The 24,151-nt window shown below is 44.8% G+C and overlaps 1 protein-coding gene across 1 annotated transcript in view; it reads left to right on the top strand.

The window, feature by feature from the left end:
- The first annotated feature begins 3,785 nt into the window (after nt 1–3,785).
- LOC134340378 (complement C3-like) overlaps nt 3,786–24,151 on the top strand; it is a 265,235-nt gene continuing 244,869 nt past the window's right edge. The window contains exons 1-3 of the mRNA XM_063037558.1: nt 3,786–3,938; nt 19,108–19,297; nt 21,366–21,528. Of these exons, the coding sequence (XP_062893628.1) occupies nt 3,871–3,938; nt 19,108–19,297; nt 21,366–21,528 (421 nt within the window). The 5' untranslated portion in view covers nt 3,786–3,870. The remainder of the gene's footprint in view (nt 3,939–19,107; nt 19,298–21,365; nt 21,529–24,151) is intronic.

Genomic DNA, 24,151 nt, shown 5'->3' with positions numbered 1-24,151 from the left:
GGCGAATTCCGCAAGTTCCCCCCGGGTAAACAGAATAATAATCGTCGAAGATCTTATCCGTCGAGTCGTTCCAAAATCCACGTAGAAATAGGTGACATGCCACGGAAATATCCCTTCTTCCAACTGGTAACCACAGAGCACACCCGAATTCAGGCAAGGTTTAATAAAAGATGGTTCCACAGTATACTCCACAACAGAAATCCACATACGGATAATACGAAGTGACAGTCACACATTCAAATCATTAAACAACCCACTATTTTGGGCTTGGGTAAATAGCCGACTTTCACCCATAATATAGCAAACTGCGCCAGCAGCTTGCAGTCCAAGCTCTCTCTCTCTCTCTCTGTATGTTTAAGTCTTCAGCAGGCTGCTGCAGCTTGTGACTGGCGTCATAGTCCCGCCTCACTCAGGAGCTCTTAAGGTAACACTCACAGTACAAGCTGCGTCTCTCGTAAGCCAGCGTAGTGTTCTAGTTCAGGTATTGTGCGGCTCTCTTGGCAGTAGCGTTGTTGACACATAGGGGGTTGCCACTACAGAGGGTCTCGACTGGTTTGACAGAGTTCCAGGAGAGGATGGGGTAAGATTAGTGGATACACGGTCCAGCTGTTCACCGATCTTCGTTATGTTAGTGGACAGGGAACGGAGGTTTTCCACAACATCCCGGAGCAGTTGATCGTGCAGAGCCAGTAGGGAGCCTTGAATGGCGAGGGCTTGTTGCAGGGTCTTCGTGTCCACTGGGTCCATTGTGGCCAGATTGTTCTGTTGCAATGAGTGAAGGAAGCGAACCCAAGTGCAGGACACAGGCACAGAGACTGAGTTTGGATGCTTACATGGGCGTAAACACCAAACAGCAAACAGGAGGGATCTTGACACGGAACCCTGATATGGAGCCTTGACACTGAACCCTGACTCAGAGAGACTCATTGGAATGAAAGATGGCGGCGCGACGCAGCTCGCAGTGGCCACCACGGTGGTGATGACTGTTATTTGTCAAGTAGGGTGCCGCGCACAATCCTGATTTGATGGAAACGGACGTGAGAGCATGGAGGAACATCTGGAGAAACTTCTGAAATGCCTGCATCGCTGCTGCTGCTACTGTTTGGTCCTGAATCTCCGGAGGAGAAGGCCCTCAGTCCTCGGCTTTGCTTGTTGCTCGGCGGCCGGGTTAAAGTCGAAGCGCTCGGCAGAGGATAGTGCTCGGAGAGGCTGTGTCGGAGGGGCTAGACGGAGGCTCGAAGTTTTCGGACGGACTCAGAGTCTGCTGTGGTCGGTTACTTCCAATGGTGCTGCATCGCCGAGTTAGCGGCGGCGCTTGGAGGTTCATGACGGGGAGAGTTTCTCCCTTCTGCCGCCTGCGTGGGATGATGAATCTATCGGGACTTTGAGACTTTTTTTTACCGTGCCCATGGGCTTCTCTTTATCAAATTATGGTGTTGTTGCACTATTGTAACTATATCTTATAATTATGTGGTTTTGTCAGTTTTAGTCTTGGTTTGTCCTGTGTTTCTTGTGATATCATTCTGGAGGACCGCTGTATCATTTTAATGCATGTATTTCTAAATGACAATACATTTGAACTGTAAACAGAGAACCTTGAAACTGGAACTAATCTTAGAACAAACGGTTCTAAGAGGTCGGGAACGTAGTTATCTCACAGAGGGGGAAAAACAAACAATGAACTGGCGAGTAGTGGTTGTGATGCTGGGGTTCTTATACTACAGTTCCTGATGGAAACCAGGTGTGCTGTCATCAAAGCGAATTAGCAGTAAATGGGAAACTATCGGTCGGAATCAAGGCATAATCAAAGGAAATTAGGAGCAAGACAGGGAATTAATGATCGGGGCCATGACAGTCAGGAGTAATTCTTTTACACGGAGAGTGGTGAGTGTATGGAAGGTGGTGGAGGCGTATACGAGAGGGTCTTTTAAGAGAGTTCTGGACGGGTAAATGGAGTTCAGAAAAATAGAGGGCTATGGGTAACCCTATGTAATTTCTAAGGTAAGGACATATTCAGCACAGCTTTGTGGGCCGAAGAGCCTGTATTGTGCTGTAGGTTTTCTTTGTTTCTATGTTGCTATATCCAAATTGACACTACAGTAATTACAAACTTTGCTGAAGTCAGGTATCCAGGACATTGACATGCATGACACAAAATTTGAGGTCAGTGTCAGTCAATAGGTTGAGAAATAATATTTCCAAACAAGTCCTCTGCCTAATCACACACTGTTCCAGCTACACAACAATTTCTATCAATTAGTGCTGGGACATAACATTAATTTTCTCACCAGATCTCCACATTGTGCAGCATTACTTGAACCCATGCTCCCATATCTCACAGCTGCTACATGTTCAGTCATGACTTTTCATTGACACAGTGACCAGAGAGAGATGGAGGGTAAAGTGGGTGAGATAATATGAGAGAGAAATAAGAAGTCAGAGACGGAGTGTAAAGTAAGTTGTGTGTGTGTATGGTGTGTGTGTCAGCGTGCGCGCACGAGTGTGTTTCCAAGTGATGGGGATGACTGGAACGTGTATTCAAAAGTCACAGGATAATCATTTAAAGTCACTGCACTTACACCTAAGCTTCCGTTTTACAATTGTGTGCGTGTGTCTGTGTGTGTGCGTGTGTCTGTGTGTGTATGGTGTGTGTGTCAGCGCGCGCGCACGAGTGTGTTTCCAAGTGATGGGGATGACTGGAACGTGTATTCAAAAGTCACAGGATAATCATTTAAAGTCACTGCACTTACACCTAAGCTTCCGTTTTACAATTTACTCCTCGGCCACCTCACTATTTCTTTTGATTCCAAGTAGCGTTTGGTGTAAGTTGTTGTAATTTTCATGCCTTTCCTTACCATGACCTCATCTCTTAGGGAATTTAGCGTCAAGATAGGGTAGGAGTACGAGGGGTGATTGATAAGTTCGTGGCCTAAGGTAGGAGGCATCAAGTTGAGAAAACTTAGCACATGTATTTTTCAACATAGTCCCATCCTACATTTACGCACTTAGTCAGGCGGTCGTGGAGCATACGGATCCCTTCTTTGTAGAAGTCAGCGTCTTGGACGTCCAGAAGAGGTCGACAGCAGGGATGGTAGATAAGTTTGTGGCCTAAGGCAGAAGGAGATGAGTTATTAACTTCAAACTTTCTGCATAATCACTGAAAGAGTTGAACTGCATGTGCATGTAACGAGAGCTGTATAACTCATCGCCTTCCGCCTCAGGCCACGAACTTATCAATCACCCCTGCTGTCGACCACTTCTGGACGTCCAAAACGCTGACTTCTACAAAGGCAAGGGGTCCTTATGCTCCACGACCACTGGACTAAGTGCGTAAATGTAGGATGGGACTATGTTGAAAAATAAATGTGCTAGGTTTTCTAAATTTGAGTCCTTCTACTTTAGGCCACGAACTTATCAATCACCCCGTAATTCAGTAAGAAAGTGTAAAATGCTATTTAAATTGGTCGGATGCAAAATGAGAATCTGAGGTGATTTAACTGCAGATAATCTTATGATATTTCAAAGCTGACTTCACATTACGCACCCCAAATTGTAATTCTGGACGGGTTTAAAATTACTCAATTAAAAACTTTGAAAGTAGCATTTTGTAACGTTTGTTTGTGCTACTTATCTGGGTAAGTCAAGGTCAAATTCTAAATCCCAGATAAATACGAGATACCACTATTCTTCCCGGATTCCCAAGTTTAAAGTAACTCGTGATTAAACAACTATGGACAGTGAATATTTGTTTCTGTTTTAAAGTTCTCAGAAGAATAAATACCTCATTTGTTAAATATTAATAACTGCAATGAGTTCCTGTATAACGCAATGACATGATTTGGGAAAGTCTGCCACAGTGAAGCATTCACCATGGGATGGACATCTCTGTTACTTGCTCTCTGGGTGTCTCTTCCTGCATTATCCCTTGGTGACCCTCTGTAAGTATTAGGGAATAGTTCAATTTAATGTACATTATGTAAAAGTTGCCACACAGGTGGATAGGGTAGTTAAGAAAGCTTATGGGGTGTTAACTTTCATAAGTCGAGGGATAGAGTTTAAGAGTCGCGATGTAATGGTGCAGCTCTGTAAAACTCTGGTAAGGCCACAATTGGAGTAATGAGTCCAGTTCTGGTCGCCTCACTATAGGAAAGATGTGGAAGCATTGGAAAGGTTACAGAGGAGATTTACCAGGATGCTACCTGGTTTAGAGAGTATGCAATATGATCAGAGATTAAGGGAGTTAGGGCTTTACTCTTTGGAGAGAAGAAGGATGAGATGAGACATGATAGAAGTGTACAAGATAATAAGAGGAATAGATAGAGTGGATAGCCAGCGCCTCTTCCCCAGGGCAGCACTACTTAATACAAGAGGACATGGCTTTAAGGTAAGGGGTGGGAAGTTCAAGGGGGGTATTAGAGGAAGGTGTTATACTCAGAGAGTGGTTGGTGAGTGGAATGCACTGCCTGAGTCAGTGGTGGAGGCAGATACACTCGTGAAGTTTAAGAGACTACTAGACAGGTATAGAAACATAGAAACATAGAAAATAGGTGCAGGAGTAGGCCATTCGGCCCTTCGAGCCTGCACCGCCATTTATTATGATCATGGCTGATCATCCAACTCAGAACCCAGCCTTCCCTCCATACCCCCTGACCCCTGTAGCCACAAGGGCCATATCTAACTTCCTTTTAAACATAGCTAATGAACTGGCCTCAACAGTTTGCTGTGGCAGAGAATTCCACAGATTCACCACTCTCTGTGTGAAGAAGTTTTTCCTAATCTCGGTCCTAAAAGGCTTCCCCTCTATCCTCAAACTGTGACCCCTCGTTCTGGACCTCCCCAACATCGGGAACAATCTTCCCGCATCTAGCCTGTCCAATCCCTTTAGGATCTTATACGTTTCAATCAGATCCCCCCTCAATCTTCTAAATTCCAACGAGTACAAGCCCAGTTCATCCAGTCTTTCTTCATATGAAAGACCTGCCATCCCAGGAGGAATCTAAGGTGGGGGCTTATATGGGAGGCAGGGTTTGAGGGTCGGCACAACTTTGTGGGCTGAAGGGCCTGTACTGTGCTGTATTATTCTATGTTCTACGTTCTATGTATATTCTTGTATTTAGAAATTTCCTGCCGTTCAGGATGATCAGGTAATTCCCTCCTATAGGTTAGGTGGAATTTTCAGATATAGATAGGTTCTTGATTAGCCAGAGCATCAAATGGTATGAGGAGAAAGCAGGGGAGTGGGGATGACTGGAAGAATTGGATCAGCCATGATTGAATAGCGGAGCAGACTTGATGGACCTAATGGGCTACTTCTGCTTTCTGCTCGCGTATTCAGTCCTTGAAGGTCGGCGGAGGTGCGGCAGCGAAGGAGTAAGTGTGGGGATTGGCTGAGAAGGAGCGGTTGATTTAAAAGTCGGTCGTGAGCAGCCAGAAACTAATTACTCAAATTATCAGCTAATATAACCAAGGTTCTCTCTAAGGGAGCGGCCTTGTCGAGGGAAATGCGTGTCTTTGGCTCTAGAGTCTTCGGCGAGGAGGCTGAGAGTGGAGACTATGCCACAGTTGGAGAGGGTGAGAAGTGGTGAAGAAATGACCGCTAGGTTGATTCAGTGTGCTGCGTGCATGATGTGGGAGGTCAGGGACACTGATAGTGTCTCGGGCTCCTACACCTGTGGAAAATGTGTCCAGATTCAGCTTCTGAAGGACAATGTTGCAGCATTGGAGAAGCAACTGGATGACTTCAGGTTCATCTGGGAAAACGAGAGTTTTCTGGACAGGACCTACAGTGAGGTCGTTACACCGAGGATACCGGAAGAGAGAAGGAGGACGATGATGAGCAAGGAAAGGATGCTTGAAGTACCGGAGACCCCGGGGGATGTGCCTCTCGTAAACAGGTTCACCCTTTTGGAAGCTGTCGGGACAAAAGACACTGCCAGCCCGAGAGGCGGTCGGGTCTGCGAGTCGAAAATTGAAAATTGGTTCTGAAGCAAAGCCGAGGAGACAGACGTCAGGCAGAGCCGTGGTAGTAGGGGATTCCATCGTGAGAGGTACAGAAAGGGGTTTCTGCGGCAACAGGCGAGATTGAAGGATGGTGTGTTGCCTCCCTGGTGCCGGGATCCAGGATGACACGGACCGGGTGCAGGGAATCCTCAAGGGTGAAGGTGAACATCCGGAAGTGGTGGTACATGTCGGCACAAATGACGTGGGGAAGAAGATGAAAGACACTCTACAGAATGAATTCAGTGAACTCGGAAGAAGGTGAAAATCAGGACTTCCGGGGTGGTTATCTCCGGTTTGCTTCCAGTTCCTCGTGCTGGAGAGGGCCGCAACAGGGGGATAATGGATCTGAATGTGTGTCTAAGGAACTGGTGCAGGAAGCAAGGATTTACATTCTTGAACCACTGGGGCATGTTTTGTGGTAAGGATGAATTATACAAAAGGGACGGGTTGCACCTTAATAGGCGAGGGACCAGCAGGTGTGTTTAAATTAAGTAGTTGGGGGGAGGGGACGAACTGGAAATATAAGGATAGAGTGAAAGGGAAAGTGAGAATAAGAAAAGTTAAGAAAGACGACAGAATCAACGGAGCAGAAAGCTCAAGAAGGGATTGTACGGTATGGCCAAGTGAAATAGGAATTGATATGGGAGGTGAGGGGAGTGATGAATTGAAAGTATTATATATCAATGCATGAAGTATAAGAAATAAAGTAGATGAGCTTGAGGCTTAGTTGGAAATTGGTAAGTATGATGTTGTGGGAATAACAGAGACACGGCTTCAACAGGGCAGGGACTAGGAAATGAATATTCAAGGTATACGTCCAATCGAAAGGACAGACTGATGGGCAGAGGGGGTGGGGTGGCTCTGTTTGTGAGGAATGATATTCAGTCCCTTGCAAAAGGGGACATAGGATCAGGAGACGTAGAGTCAGTATGGATAGAAATGAGAAATTCTAAGAAAGACCCTAATGGGAGTTATCAACAGGCCCCCAAACAGTAGTCTGGATGTAGGGTGTAAGTTTAATCAAGAGTTAAAAATGGCATGCAGCAAAGGTAGTGCTACAGTTGTTATGGGGGATTTCAACATGCAGGTAGACTGGAAGAATCAGGTGGGTACTGGACCCCAAAAAAGGGAATTTGTGGAGTGCCTCCGAGATGGAATCTTAGAACAGCTTGTACTGGAGCTTACCAGAGAGAAGGCAGTTCTAGATTTGTTGCTGTGCAATGAACCGGATTTGATCAGGGACCTCGAGGAAAAGGAGCCATCAGGAGGTAGTGACCATAATATGATAAGTTTTAATCTACAAATTGAAAGGGAGAAGGAAAAATGGGAAGTGTCAGTATTACAGTTGAACAAAGGGAACTATGGAGCTATGAGGGAGGGGCTGGCCAAAGTTCAATGGAACAATACTCTAGCAGGGATGACAGTGGAACAATAATGGCAGGTATTTCTGAGAATAATGCAGAAGGTGCAAGATCAGTTCATTCCAAAGAGGAAGAAAGGTCCTAAGGAGAGTAAGGGGAGGCCGTGGCTGACAAGGGAAATAAAGGCCAGTATAAAAATAAAAGAGAAGAAGTATAACATAGCAAAGATGAGTGGGAAGCCGGAGGATTGTTCTCTGGCAAAGATGTGATTGGTAGGTGGGAAGCCTTCAAAGGGGAAATTTTGAGAGTGCAGAGTTTGTATGTTCCTGTCAGGATTAAAGTCAAATTGAACAGGAATAAGGAACCTTGGTTCTCAAGGGATATTGCAACTCTGATAAAGAAGAAGAGGGAGTTGTATGAAATGTATAGGAAACAGGGGGTAAATCAGGTGCTTGAGGAGTATAAGAAGTGCAAGAATATACTTAAGAAAGAAAGCAGGAGGGCAAAAAGAAGACATGAGGTTTCCTTGGCAGTCAAAGTGAAGGATAATCCAAAGAGCTTTTACAAGTATATTAAGAGCAAAAGGATTGTAAGGGATAAAAATGGTCCTCTTGAAGATCAGAGTGGTCGGCTTTGTACGGAACCAAAGGAAATGGGGGAGATTTTAAATAGGTTTTTTGCGTCTGTATTTACTAAGGAAGCTGGCATGAAATCTATGGAACTGAGGGAATCAAGTAGTGAGACCATGGCAACTGTACAGATTGAAAAGGAGGAGGTGCTTGCTGTCTTGAGGAAAATTAAAGTGGATAAATCCCTGGGACCTGACAGGGTGTTCCCTCGGACCTTGAAGGAGACTAGTGTTGAAATTGCGGGGGCCCTTTGTTTAAAAAAAGGATCAAAAAGTAATCCGGGAAATAATAGGCCAGTAAGTTTAACGTTGGTAGTAGGTAAGTTATTGGAGGGAGTACTAAGAGACAGAATCTACAAGCATTTGGATAGACAGGGGCTTATTAGGGAGAGTCAACATGGCTTTGTGCGTGGTAGGTCATGTTTGACCAATCTGTTGGAGTTTTTCGAGGAGGTTACCAGGAAAGTGGATGAAGGGAAGGCAGTGGATATTGTCTACATGGACTTCAGTAAGGCCTTTGGCAAGGTCCCGCATGGGAGGTTAGTTAGGAAAATTCAGTCGCTAGGTATAGATGGAGAGGTGGTAAATTGGATTGGACATTGGCTCGATGGAAGAAGCCAGAGAGTGGTGGTAGAAAATTGCTTCTCTGAGTGGAGGCCTGTGACTAATGGTGTGCCACAGGGATCAGTGCTGGGTCCATTGTTATTTGTCATCTATATCAATGATCTGGATGATAATGTGGTAAATTGGATCAGCAAGTTTGCTGATGATACAAAGATTGGAGGTGTAGTAGACAGTGAGGAAGGTTTTCAGAGCCTGCAGAGGGACTTGGACCAGCTGGAAAAATGGGCTGAAAAATGGCAGATGGAGTTTAATACTGACAAGTGTGAGGTATTGCACGTTGGAAGGACAAACCAACGTAGAACATACAGGGTTAATGGTAAGGCGCTGAGGAGTGCAGTGGAACACAGGGATCTGGGAATACAGATACAAAATTCCCTAAAAGTGTTGTCACAGGTAGATAGGGTCGTAAAGAGAGCTTTTGGTACATTGGCCTTTGTTAATCGTAGTATTGAGTATAAGAGCTGGAATGTTATGATAAGGTTGTATAAGGCATTGGTGAGGCCGAATCTGGAGTATTGTGTTCAGTTTTGGTCACCAAATTACAGGAAGGATATAAATAAGGTTGAAAGAGTGCAGAGAAGGTTTACAAGAATGTTGCCGGGACTTGAGAAACTCAGTTACAGAGAAAGGTTGAATAGGTTAGGACTTTATTCCCTGGAGCGTAGAAGAATGAGGGGAGATTTGATAGAGGTATATAAAATTATGATGGGTATAGATAGAGTGAATGCAAACAGGCTTTTTCCACTGAGGCAAGGGGAGAAAAAAACCAGAGGACATGGGTTAAGGGTGAGGGGGGAAAGTTTAAAGGGAACATTAGGGGGGGGCATCTTCACATAGAGAGTGGTGGGAGTATGGAATGAGCTGCCAGATGAGGTGGTAAATGCGGGTTCTTTTTTAACATTTAAGAATAAATTGGACAGATACATGGATGGGAGGTATATGGAGGGATATGGTCCGTGTGCAGGTCAGTGGGACTAGGCAGAAAATGGTTCGGCACAGCCAAGAAGGGCCAAAGGGCCTGTTTCTGTGCTGTAGTTTCTATGATTGGGAAACTTTTAAAGAGCAACAGAAGATAACTAAAGAGGTAATACGTGGAGAAAAAATTAGGTACGAAGGTAAACTAGCCAAGAATATAAAGGAGGATAGTAAAAGCTTCTTTAGGTATGTAAAAAGGAAAAAAAAATAGTTAAGACCAAAATTGAGCCCTTGAAGACAGAAAAGGGTGAATTTATTATGGGGAACAGGGAAATGGCAGACGAGTTGAACAGTTACTTCTGATCTGTCTTCACTAGGGAAGACATAAACAATCTCCCATATCTATAATAGTGGCCAAAGGACCTAGGGTAATGGATGAACTGAAGGAAATTTATATCAGGTGGGAAATCGTGTTGGATAGACTGTTGGGTCTGAAGGCTGATAGGTCCCCGGGACCTGATGGTCTGCATCCCAGGGTGGCTTTAGAAATCGTGGACGCATTAGTAATCATTTTCCAATGTTCTATAGATTCAGGATCAGTTCCTGTGGATTGGAGAGTGGCTAATGTTGTCCCACTTTCCAAGAAAGGAGGGAGAGAGAAAACAAGGAATTATAGACCGGTTAGCCTGAAGTCAGTGGTGGGAAAGATGCTGGAGTCAATTATAAAAGGTGAAATTATGACACATTTGGATGGCAGTAACAGGACCGGCCCGAGTGAGCATGGATTTACGAAGGGGAAATCGTGCTTGACTAATCTTCTGGAATTTGTTTGAGGATGTAAATATGAAAATGGACAAGGGAGAGCCAGTGGATGTAGTGTACCTGGACTTTCAGAAAGCCTTTGATAAGGTCCCACATAGGAGATTAGCGGGCAAAATTAGGGGACAATGGTATTGGGGGCAGAGTACTGACATGGATTGAAAATTGGCTGGCTGACAGGAAACAAAGAGTAGCGATTAACGGGTCCCTTTCGGAATGGCAGGTGTGACCAGTGTTGTACCGCAGGGTTCAGTGGTGGGACCACAGCTGTTTACAATATACATTAATGATTTAGATGAAGGGACTAAAAGTAACATTAGCAAATTTACAGATGACACAAAGCTGGGTGGCAGTGTGAAATGTGAGGAGGATGTTATGAGAATGCAGGGTGACTTGGACAGGCTGTTTGAGTGGGCAGATGCATGGCATTGCTGTGGCCCTGGCAGAAATATTTAAAATGTCGCTGTCTACAGGTGAGGTGCCGGAGGATTGGAGAATGGCTCATGTTGTTCCGTTGTTTAAAAAAAGGATCAAAAAGTAATCCGGGAAATAATAGGCCAGTAAGTTTAACGTCGGTAGTAGGTAAGTTATTGGAGGGAGTACTAAGAGACAGAATCTACAAGCATTTGGATAGACAGTGACTTCTTAGGGAGAGTCAACATGGCTTTGTGCGTGGTAGGTCATGTTTGACCAATCTATTGGAGTTTTTCGAGGAGGTTACCAGGAAAGTGGATGAAGGGAAGGCAGTGGATATTGTCTACATGGACTTCAGTAAGGCCTTTGACAAGGTCCCGCATGGGAGGTTAGTTAGGAAAATTCGGTCGCTAGGTATACATGGAGAGGTGGTAAATTGCATTAGGCATTGGCTCAATGGAAGAAGCCAAAGAGTTGTGGTAGAGAATTGCTTCTCCGAGTGGAGGCCTGTGACTAGTGGTGTGTCACAGGGATCAGTGCTGGGTCCATTGTTATTTGTCATCGATATCAATGATCTGGTTGATAATGTGGTAAATTGGATCAGCAAATTTGCTGATGATACAAAGATTGGAGAGAACGGACACGATGCTGTGAGCTGGCCGACGGGGGCGAACCCCATGCCGGTGCCCGAGGTCCAGAGTCTTTGGCGAGGAGAGGAGACGAAGACACAACCGTGTGGAGCATCTGCTCGACCACCGTGGTTAGTCCCAGGCAGCGGGTCGAGTGGATAAATGTGAGGTTTGGTGGTAAGAACAGGAAGGCAGATTATTATCTAAATGGAGTCAAGTTAGGAGAAGGGGAAGTACAACGAGATCTAGGTGTTCCTGTATATCAGTCACTGAAAGCAAACATGCAGGTACAAAGGCAGTGAAGAAAGCTAATGGCATGCTGGCCTTCATGACAAGGGTAATTGAGTATAAGAGCAAAGAGGTCCTTCTGCAGCTGTACAGGGCCCTGGTGAGACCACAACTGCAGTATTGTGTGCAGTTTTGTTCTCCAAATTTGAGGAAGGACATTCTTGCAATTGAGGGAGTGCAGCGTAGGTTCACAAGGTTAATTCCCGGGATGGCGGGACTGTCATGTATTGAAAGATTGGAGCGACTGGGCTTGTATACACTGGAATTTAGAAAGATGAGAGGGGATCTGATTGAAACAGATGAGATTATTAAGGGATTGGACACGCTGGAGGCAGAAAGCATGTTCCGGCTGATGGGTGAGTCCAGAATGAGAGGCTACTGTTAAAGCTTAAGGTGTAGGCCATTTAGAACGGAGTTGAGGAAATACTTTTTCACCCAGAGAGTGGTGGATATGTGGAATGCTCTGCCCCAGAAGGCAGTGGAGGCCAAGTCTCCGGATGTTTTCAAGAAAGAGATGGATAGAGCTCTTAATGATAGCGGAATCAAAGGTTATGGGGACAAGGCAGGAACTGGATACTAATTGTGGATGATCAGCCATGATCACAGTGAATAGCGGTGCTGGCTCAAAGGGCCGAATGGCCTACTCCTGCACCTATTGTCTATATCTTATGGACTTATGGTCTTATTTTACGTCCAGTTAGTATCCCATTTTCTTATCAAGTCAAGTTGTTTCGCAATTGCATTATTTTTCTCTCTGCTTACGTGCTTCAGTCAAAGGAAAAACCTTGGAGAGTCTACAGAGAAGGTTCATTGGGTTTGTCCATGGTGAGGGAATTCTGTTTGTAAGGGGTTTCTTTTATGTTACTGCGTAGACTAATTAAAATGGCTTCTTTGTTATGTTAACTGCTGAGAAAGTTCTCTCGCTAGCAGGTTGTTTGTGTTATATTATTGATAGGAAAGGGAACGAACCAACTGGGATGGATGTTATTCTTTCTTGTGTGTCTGTAAGTATTGTTTGTGATGCGCGGGTTTTTGAGGAGAAGGTGCGATGGAGACAGAGAGAGCGGACACGATACTGTGAGCTGGCCGACGGGGGCGAACCCCGAGCCGGAGACCGAGGTCCAGAGTCTTCGGCGAGGAGAGGAGACGAAGACACAACCGTGTGGAGCATCTGCTTGACCACCGTAGTTAGTCCCAGGCAGCGGGTCGAGTGGGTCAGAAGGGATCGGATGGTGAAGAGAGAATCGTTACTAGAGCTCCAACTGTTTGTGCACGAAGAGATTGAACTTTGATAAGTTTGGCGCCTTTTACTTTCCTTTTAAATTTTAACTCTATTAATTATATAGTCCCAGTAATATCTATAAATTGTAATCATTTAATCGTATATGGTGTATTGTCTGTTATTTGGCGGGATGGGGTACAATCACACAGCATCCACACAAACTTAATTACCCAGTTTGGTGAGGCCGAGGGCTGCTTCCCCTAGACGACAGCGAGTTGAACGAGCCTGAGGCTTACCAGGGGGCTACATTGTGGGGGCCATCGTCCGGGATGTGGATTTTTATAGGGTGCTGTGTCATTGCCCTGTTTAAATCAGTGCTGCTGTGTCTCTGCGGAATTGCGTTTAGTAATGTGTACCTCTGTGGGATTGCGGTTAGTAACGGGTTGAGTGGGGTGGATATTCGTATCTATGGTGAAGTGTTAATTCAATTTGTGAGTACGGTTAAAGCTGATGGCAAAGTGGAAACCGCAGAGCAAAAGTTTGATAAAATGCCGGGCTCAGACCTTGTTTCAGCGCAGGCTAGCGCCGACGTCACAGAAGTGGGACAGCCGGTGTCGGTTGGTGCCACGGGGGAGGCGAGGCCACAGGCTGTTCCTCCTGTCAGGAGGGAGGGGGAAGAGTGGTCGGAATGGTCCAGCTATGGCAGGCTCCGCCCGGTTGTTCGAATAATATCCACCCCTCAAGTAGCTGAGGCGTGGGCTGAGCGGACCTCTCAGTTGCTGGATGAGTGGCAGTGCTCGGTTGAGGGAGAGCGACAGGCATTGGTTGAAAGTTTAAGTAGGCGGGCTGTTGGCTGTGTTAGAACTGTCAGGGCCAATTACCCCGCAGTGACAGCGGCCAGTTATCTGAAAGCGGGGGAAAAGCTTTCAGTGTATCTTCTCTGGCTCGGAGGACAGCTAAATTGCTTGCAGTGCCAGGAGGATTATTTCAGGGGATTAGCCCCTCCCTCAGTTGTTCAGCTGATCAGAGAGGTGTCGGGAAACTTAGTGGAGGCCCAGTGGGGGAACGGCTTGGGGTCTCTGAGGGAGCACGTTCCCAGCAATGTACCAAGGAACTTCCGAAAGGAAAAGACCCTATTTCTCAAGGTTTAGAGGGACCACACCCCCGTGTGTCCTTACGGATAGATGGAAGCTATGCTAAAGCCATCCTCGACACCAGGGCGCAGAGCAAGTTGTTGTACAGTTCGTTTTACAACCGGTGGTTGAAGCATTTACCCCTGACAACATTAAGGGCACTGGAGATTTGGGGTACCAGTGCCAGTTATTATCCAAAAGACGATGATTGGTTAGTGAACCTAGAGTTCAAGGGGGCATTGTATGTGTACCCAGCGTTTCGAGCTGCTTGTGATGGCGTGTGTAGCAGCCTTGGGCCGGTACCGAATTTAAACGAGACCCGATTGTGGTACGGCCTGGGGAAAATATCTGAGGGTGATACCCTCTTAGTAGACGCTCCGAAGTACCACGAGGGAGGGGCGTTGACCGCTGAAGACACCTCGGTGAGAGAGAGAGGTCGCGGCGACTGGACCCTGTAGCCGTGGAATATGTAGGCAGCGTGTGTGTGGATTATAGGACTCCGAACAGGCGCACTGTCATTGACCAGAATACGGCCCTGAGGGCCGAAGATGCTATGGTCTGTTTGTATGGTGAGACGTGGTTTCATGTGCTGGATCTGACGAGTGGATGTTGCCAGATCCCGTGAGTGAGGCCGATGAGGAGAGGACGGCCGGTATAGGTTTCCTAGAATTCTTTTGATCCGAAAAGATGCCCCAAGGGCATATCCGGAGTCCCTGCAACCTTCCCGCGGGGCATGAGGAAGACCATGGGGATGTGGAGGTGTTTGGAGTTTTGCTGTTGCGTGGATGACCGCCTCGGGTTTGGATTCGCCTTGGGGGACTATGATGCGAGGCAAGTGGCGAAGACAAAGAGTTAAAGAATTAAAACTTTCTTTGGACGAGTGCCAGGTCTGGAGAAAGAGGCCGTACATGCGTACTCTATGTCCAGCTGTGGAATTCTCCGGTAATTCTTGGAGATTCGCCAGGGACTACAGCAAAGCGCGAAACCCCTTGAATCTGCCGCTGTGTGGCTACCCTCCCTTGGAGAAGAAAGGGGCGGGGGGAGTGACAGAAGCGAAGTGTCACATGTGGAGGAGTTTTTGGCCGGCAGAGATTGGTGCAATCTGAGAAAAATGACCCGACATACGAGTTGAAATTCCTGGTGTTGGAAAAGACGGTGGTGGACCTGGGCATGGAAACCCAGGTCGTCAATCGGAATGAGACACTGGGGAGAGAGGGGATTTGCACGGCTGAACTAAGCGCTCAGACATGCAGGCTGGAGACTGACTGCCGCACTTTTGGAAAAAACCTTGAAGACTTAAGAGTCCACGCTCGTCAACGTGGAGATGGAGAACCGGAAGTTCAAGCAGAAACTGTGGCCACTTACTGACGATTTAATCCAGAAAAGATTGGAAGACGTACAAATTGGGGAAGACCAAGGAAGCTGTCTGACTAAAGTCAACAGAAGACAGAGAGCCCGGAGAGGGGAGTTTGACTACACTTCCGAGGAGGTGAAGCAACTGAGGACAGATCTCGAAAAGGGAAGCGGACGCTTGAAGGGAACCTGAAGATGACCATCAACAGTTTAAATGAAGTGGAAAAAGCTGGTGGTGTAATTACGTCCCAGATGGAGATGGCCAAGAAGCACTGTTGAGGCTATTGCGAAAGTTGGAGAAGTCCAAGAGGAAGCTGACGTCTCGACTGCAGGATGCTGAAGAGGCTGCAGAGGCAGCCCAGGCTAAGTGCTTCAGTTTGGAGAAAATCAAACAGCAGCTACCGATCGAGGAAATGAGGAAGAATATGGATTCGAAGGATGATGTGCTGGATGCGTGGTACATGCTGCCTTTAGCTGACTTCCCCTTGACTGAGGAAGAGACTTTTTGCCCTTCTCCCACTGAGTCAGGGGTAGTGGGGAGGGCTAGCTGTAGACAGCCTGGGTTACAGCAGGACCCGGAAGGAAAAGAAGCGGGGCCCCGGACATGGGACAGGGCGCTCCGAGTTATAGTGGAGGCATGAGTGAGAGATTGAGAGAGGAGTTGGCAAGCAGACCCAAGTTATCCCCGGTAGTGTCCGAGTCTTAAGGGTTTAGGTGAGGGGTACGGAGGTCTCGGAGGATTAGGTAACTCCCAGATAGGTTCGCCTGTGTAGAGCCCGTGGGACCCGGCGTAAGGTCCACTGTTTGGGGAGCAATGTCACTGTTTGTACCTGGATTGGGTTTTTGTGTCTGCAGGAATGTTTGGCGAGTTATTTAGAAGTCATGAGGACATGACTTTAATTGGTGGGGGGAGAGTGTAAGGGGTTTCTTCTTTTATGTTACTGCGTAGGCTAATTAAAATGGCTTCTTTGTTATGTTCACTGCTGAGAAAGTTTTCTCGTTAGCAGCTTGTTTGGGTTATATTATTGATAGGAGAAAGAGCGAACCAATTGGGATGGATGTTATTCTGTCTTGTGTGTCCGTAAGCTATTGTGATGCGCGGGTTTTTGAGGAGAAGGCGCGATGGAGACAGAGAGAGCGGACGCGTTGCTATGAGCTGGCCGACGGGGCGGACCGCGAGCCGGAGTCCGAGGCCCAGGGGCTTCGGCAAGGAGAAGAGACGAAGGCACACTCGTGTGGAACGTCTGGTCGTCCATCGTGGTTGGTCCTAGGCAGCAGGTCGAATGGGTCAGAGGGGATCGGATGCTGAAGAGAGGATCGTTACTAGAGCTCCAACTGTTTGCGCACGAAGAGATTGAACTTTGATAAGTTTGGCGCCTTTTACTTTCCTTTTAAATTTTATCTTTATTAATTATATAGTTCCAGTAATATCTATAAATTGTAATCATTTAATCGTATATGGTGCATTGTCTGTTATTTGGCGGGGTGGGGTACAATCACACAGCATCCACACAAACTTAATTAGCCAGTTTGGCGGGGCCGAGGTCTGCTTCCCCTAGACGACTGCGAGTTGAGCGAGCCTGAGGCTTACCAGGGGGTTCATGTTATTCAAAGCAGCCAGACAATCTTGGGTTTGTCATCCTTAAAACAAAAATGGTTAAGGGGAGATCTCATGATTAAAACTAACTAAATATACGCTCTGGTAGGAGGGTTGGTAAATATATGAAGATTCAAGGCTATTGACAAAGAACTAATGAGACATGAAGGAACATTTATTTACACAATGGTATTGGAAATATGGTGAAAGCTGATTCAATATTAATTTCTAAAGAAATTGATAAATCCTGGAAGAGAAATGGATTACAGTACTTAGAGAAAAAATGGTACCACGCGTTTCAAAGAGCTAATGCAGGTTTAATGGGCAGTAGCTAATTGTACTTCAATTACTTATGCCACAAAGCACAAACAGGAAGTGCTCGGCTGAAAATAGTTACCCCATGCACCAATCCCAGAGAAAATGGCTTCAAATCAAGACAAGGTCACTTTGGGCAGTTAACTTCTATAGAAAACAATAGTTCTCAGCAATAACATCAGCATATCTGCTCAAGGGGAACAAATCCCAAAATGGAAATTCAATCCCACGGTGTAGCATAGTCTGCGGTTTTCAACACTGTGCTATTGATTCTGCTAATCATTTCACATTTAATGTAACTTTAGCTCAGCCTGAAATATCGTCCATTATTCCCCTTCATAAATATTGCCCAACTCTCTGAGTTCTTCCAGCATTTTGTGTGTATCTCGATTTCCAGCTTCTGCAAAATCGCTTGCATTCTAACTTACATTCCTTGATGTCCCAGCTGGAACTCACTGATATCAACCTCAATGCATTTTATTCCAACTAATGCTGATGTAATATTATTAAACAACTATTTGTTTCTTTTTAATCCAAGTCACAGAATTTGGATCCAAAAACAGGGGGTTACTGGTGAATCAAAAATGAGTCAGTACTAATTGTCTTTCAATTAACTTTATGTCTTTTATTAAAATGATAATATAGATGCAACTTTAAAAATTCCAGTGTAGTGTTTTCGTTATTTATCCCAGCCTGCTGCAGACCTCTGGCACCCGATTAACTTAATGCCTTTCAATTCTCTCATTGTGAAGGAAAATCATTTTTCACTAGATCATTTTAGGCTTTTGCAACAGATTCCATTGAATAATGACAATTATTTGAAAAGAACTATGCATTCTTTATCAGTGCAACTGCAATTATGCTTGAGAATCATACTGGAAGTTCAAACTGTGTAGTGTAATTTTGTGCAGAGCTTTGAAATAATTTCCTTCAGGGTAGTGACACTGATTTGTGATTCGTCCTCCTGATTCTGACTTTGCTCTGAAGGGATTATGGAGGAAGATGATTGGAGGGGCCATTTCTTCACTCTCATCAGATTTAAATCCGGGAATTCCCTCTCATGTTGAGGGAGTAGCTTCATGCCATGTATGCTTCACCATCTTCGTAGGTAACTAGGGAGAAGAATTAAAATAAGTTTGTTGTCTGAAACAAGATACCATTGTGTTTGTTACTACCCTTGAACTGCAAGGTTACTTTCAGAGGAGTGAGAAGGAGTGTTTCTCATAAGTCCATAAGACCATAAGACAAGGAGCAGAAGTCGGCCATTCGGCCCATCGAGTCTGCTCCACCATTTTACCATGAGCTGATCCATTCTCCCATTTAGTTCCACTCCCCCGCCTTCTCACCATAACCTTTGATGCCCTGTCATATTTAGACATGTAATCTTACATTTAACTGGACTGTGTGAGGCTGGTAAATTTATTTCTCAATAGTTTAGATGATGATCCAGTAGTTTCAGATATTGAAGCAAGGTCTTCACTGAAGCTATCTAATTAGCTATTTTAATTCCCCAGATCATATGGTGGGATTTGAATCCAAGTCAGGAATTTAAGCACTGTGCCCCCATTTCTTTCAATACCTTCGTTCAAGGACTTAGCTTGGCTGTTTAGATTGCTTTCCACTTAAGTATCTTTTATAAATCTCATGTACCTGGATGGCTTTAGTTAAAGAAAATGGTTATCACTCTCTTCAGATGGCAATTGAGATATTCAAAAGTCTGGACTTGCCCATGGTACCTATATTTTTTAATAAAAAAACATTTTCTTGATTCCTGTAATGAAACATTAATTTTCTTCATTATTCCTACAGATATACACTGACTGCTACCAATGTTTTCCGAATTGAAAGTGAAGAAACTGTGATCGTGGAAGCTCACAATGTCAATTTTGATATTGATGTTGATATTCGTTTGATGAATTTCCATGAAAATGACTTGTTATATCAAGCCAGAATATCCTTGGGATCAGCTAACAACCATATAGCTTCTGCCACCGTTAAGGTAGATGGACAAATACATAACCCACTTCAGTCTTTTAATGAATGTTCAAAGTAGTAGCTTTTACTTCAAGCAGAAATGGGGAGATTTTGCTACCAATTTTACTGCACTTTCTTATTATCACTCTGCAAGTTATTCAGCATTTTGAGGAAAGGGAGAGATTCCTGATGAATTACAAGTTCTCTTTATATCATTCTGGTATATCTTCACATGAATGTCAGTAGGGTTCAGTTTGTTGACGAGTACCAAACAGCATCATGCTCTTGTGCTTATTGTAAATTCAACTTGTTGCAGCAGGTTGTTCTGGACTTTTCAGAATGTGTGTATGTCTTTAGTTACTAGAAACAATACAAGGAGACTGCAGATCCCTATTTGTCACTGCCCATGCTGATACCTGTAACCTCCAATATCTTCACATGTCTCAAAAAAATTTCCATGCCATTTCTATGACTAAACATGAAGGAAGAGCAGAAGATGTAGTGTATATGGATTTTAGCAAGGTATTTGATAAGGTAACCCCTGCAAGGCTTATTGAGAAAGTAAGGAGGCATGGGATCCAAGGGGACATTGCTTTGTGGATCCATAACTAGCTTGCCCACAGAAGGCAAAGAGTGGTTGTAGACGGGTCATATTCTGCATGGAGGTCGGTGACCAGTGGTGTGCCTCAGGGATCTTTTCTGGGACCCCTACTCTTCATGATTTTTATAAATGACCTAGATGAGGAAGTGGAGGGATGGGTTAGTAGGTTTGCTGATGACACAAAGGTTGGAGGTTTTATTGATAGTGTGGAGGGCTGTCAGAGATTACAGCGGGACATTGATGGGATGCAAAACTGGGCTGAGAAGTGGCAGATGGAGTTCAACCTAGATGAGTGTGAAGTGGTTCATTTTGGTAGGTCAAATAATATGGCAGAATATAGTATTAATGGTCAGATTCTTGGCAGTGTGGAGGATCAGAGGGATCTTGAGGTTCCGAGTCCATAGGATGCTCAAAGCAGCTGCGCAGGTTGACTCTGTGATTAAGAAGGCGTACGGTGTATTGGCCTTCATCAATCGTGGAATTGAATTTAAGAGCCGAGAGGGAATGTTGCAGCTATATAAGACCCTGGTCAGACCCCACTTGGAGTACTGTGCTCAGTTTTGGTCGCCTCACTACAGAAAGGATGTGGAAACCATAGAAAGGATGCAGAGGAGATTTACAAGGATGTTGCCTGGATTGGGAAGCATGCCTTATGAGAATAGGTTGAGTGAAACTCGGCCTTTTCTCCTTGGAACGAAGGAGGATAAGAGGTGACCTGATAGAGGTGTATAAGATGATGAGAGGCATTGATCTTGTGGATAGCCAGAGGCTTTTTCCCAGGGCTGAAATAGTTGCCAGAAGAGGACACAGGTTTAAGGTGCTGGGGAGCAGGTACAGAGGAGATATCAGGGGTAAGTGTTTTGCTCAGAGAGTGGTGAGTGCATGGAATGGGCTGCTGGCAATGGTGGTGGAGGTGGATACGATAGGATCTTTTAAGAGACTTTCAGATAGGCACATGGAGCTTTGAAAAATAGAGGGCTATAGGTAAGCCGAGTAATTTCTAAGGTAGGGACATGTTCGGCACAGCTTTGTGGGCCGAAGGGACCGTACTGTGCCGCAGGTTTTCTAAGTTTCTATGTTTCTGCTCCATTCTGCATTCTCCAGACCTGTTACTTGCCTAATGAATATCTACGTTTTCCATCTGGTAACACCTTCAGGACATTGACAAGCTAATCTGTGATGAGGTTTGCAGGGTGGATACGCATTCTCAGATCGTGCCTAAATGTGAGCTATCGCAGTGACTGTTGGTTGGAGTCATATTTCTGAAAGTCAGTTCCATTGAAGTAAATTTCAGAAGTGGAGTCAGGTGGACTTGACTTGACTCAAATGTCTGATTGTTAATCCACAGTGCATTTAACACTACCAAAGCAAGGATGAATTTTTACACCTTGTGGTTTCCTCATAGCCTGAGTTTTGAGTGAAGGATATTGGGCATTATACAACATTTAAAATTAAAAACGCTGATTTTGTTGATTATTTTATTTTTTGTTAGATACCTGCAGAAAAACTTTCAAAGGAATCCAGAGGAAGCCAGTTTGTGTCTTTACAAGCAACATCGGGTCATTTTGCATTGCAGAGTGTTATCCTAGTGTCACGCCAAACAGGACACATCTTTATACAGACTGACAAACCGATCTACACACCATCTCAAACTGGTAACTGTTGTTCAAAGATTCAGAGCTTGAGATTTGTCTGTTTGCAGGCAGCCATAAGTAAGAAATCTGAAAGAACCCAATTCAAAAAAGACCAACACCCAATATCAGAAAGAGAGAAAAAAAAACACAAATCATGCAAACAATAGAAGAAGCAAACAGCATTCCAAACCAAATTGAGTTCATTTATCCAAATCCCTGGAGCAGGCCAGAGTAGGCCCAAAGCCTCAGTCTAAATTCATGATATTTGCAGGGTAAATTTGTGCAAAGCTCACAGATAAAAAGCACAGCAGCTGGGGCAATCTCACAGCCTCAGTGTGAAATCGGCCCGAACCTTGCCTCCAGTCCTGACACCCTGCCTTTTCAGTCTGCCTGGGCCAGTGTTTAAATTGTCCCTAACAGAAGATCATGCCTTGCATTAGGACCCTGGCCCTGCTGCAGCAAACACTCTGGGCCTAAACCATGCCACCCAACAATTCACTCTGGGCCTAGACCGCACTGCCCAACCTCTTCAAATTGGATTGCTACTAAGAGCGATCCAACTTCTGACCCAGGTTAATTGGACAGACATGAAAACTCATGTGCCTTGACTCCTCCTCTCTGAGTCACTTACTCCAACTCCATCTGCGTCGAATTTGCAACTCACCAGCATGGTTCATCCCTCAAATTTGCTTCACCTGTACTTTACTTCAGCAAAGGTGTTATTAATAATCTTTTTAGTTGAATGTCTTGCTTTTTGAACTACCAGTAAGTTGTCACCTTCAGAAGTGCCATCTTAAAACAGAAACTAAACTGAAAAGTTTTACAACTATGTAACATTGCTGTGTGGGTGTTGTGAGACAAGCACTTATGACCGAGACCATAAAATATATTTTAATCAATGTGACTACTTCTCCATATCTCCAACAAATCAACCCCTTTCCCTCCCGAATGATGTGGAGTTCAACCAGCTCCAGTTCAAGTTCCCGAACACAGTCTGTAAGAAGCTCCAGCTCTATGCACTTCTTACAGATGTTGTCTTCAAGGAAACTTCAAGGTCTCCATAGCCTCCCACATATCACAGGAGGAGTATCCCCTTGTCTTGACTGGCATACTCATTGCTCTAACTATGCAATAAGAAAGAAATTTACTGGCAGTTTACCTTAACCTTCAGACATGATGATATGGCGGAGCAAACTCGATGGGCCAAATGGCCTAATTCTACTTCGCTATCTTAAGGTCTTACAGACTTATGGCCTTAACCTTCACATGTCCACACTGAAGCCTCTTGCTCCCCACTCTAACCCTGTCCTTCCCAGAGTGGCTACTCCCATGATGGCCTCTTCACTTAAAACTAACCTCTTTCCATATGCCCTTGCCAATCACCTAATAAACCAAATGATGTGAAGTGCTACCAAATGTCCCGACAGGCCCCGTTCGCTTTTTTAAAATGTTGTGCTCATGCGCCACGAGCAATTCAGTCACATCAAAGTAATGTCTGGGCGTCATTGACAAATGGAGCAAATATTGCCCATTCTCTAGTTGCCCTTGAAAAGATGAATTAATACCAAGTGGTTATGTTACTCTGCAAGTTCAAGTCTGACCACAAGTCATGAAGTATTCGAATTTGATTAGTTAAGGAAGTTTAGAAATGGAATTTTTATAGCAAAATCTTGATTATGGATATTCTTCAGAGAAAAGTGCGGCCCAAGAACTTATAAATGTCATTGCGTCTTCATTGCTCTCTAAAAAGACACTCAGTCATACCAAGTTGTTTTACCAAATACCTGAGTAACCATGTATGTAAATTTATTTTATTGTATTAATTTTTGCACTACAGGATTCGTTGTCGAGGCCAGCATTTATTGACTTTCCAAAAATGACTTGAAAATGTAGATGTGAGGGTCCTTCTTGAAGTTCTACAGTCCTTCCAGTGAAGGCATTTTTAGAGTTGTTGAGCAGAGAGCCCTTGGTTTAGACCTAGCCACAGTGGAGGACTGGAGATGTATTTCCAAGTATGGCTGATATGTGAGATGTGGAGGGGAAGCGCCACATCACATACTGCCTGTGGTGGAGGTGTTTGTGCCTGATGCCCTAGCCTTCATTGCTGATCAAGGCAGAGGGCTTGGGAGGGGCTCTTGGAGTAGGCTGGGCAAAACAAGTAGTATTTGTTCCACATTGCACCTGGTGATACGGGGAATACATGTTGAGGGTCGTCAATGAACTTGTCATACGGGCTGCTTTAGCATCTTTGTGCTGAGCATGTTGAAAATAATGGCAGTACACTTATACAGAAAAGTGGAGAGTATCCCAGAAAAAACATTTATTTATCTATCTATCTATCTATCTATCTATCTATCTATCTATCTATCTAGCATGAAGAGATCTTTGAGCTATGTCACCCAGCAGTCCCCTGATTTAATCCGAGCCTAGTTATGGAACAATTTACAATGACCAATTAACCTACCAACCAGTACATCTTTGCACTGTGGGAGAAAACTGGAGCACCTTGAGGAAACCCACGTGGTGATGGGGAGAACATACAGACTCCTTACAGGCAGTGGCAGGAATTGATCCCAGGTTTCCAGTACTGTAAAGTGCTGTGCTAACCACCACAGGACCACGCCATCAAATTCTTCTTGACTTG

This window comes from Mobula hypostoma, chromosome X1 (genome assembly GCF_963921235.1).
Source record: "Mobula hypostoma chromosome X1, sMobHyp1.1, whole genome shotgun sequence".
Classification (NCBI taxonomy): Eukaryota; Metazoa; Chordata; class Chondrichthyes; order Myliobatiformes; family Myliobatidae; genus Mobula; species Mobula hypostoma.
This window is presented reverse-complemented; position numbering and strand designations above follow the sequence as displayed.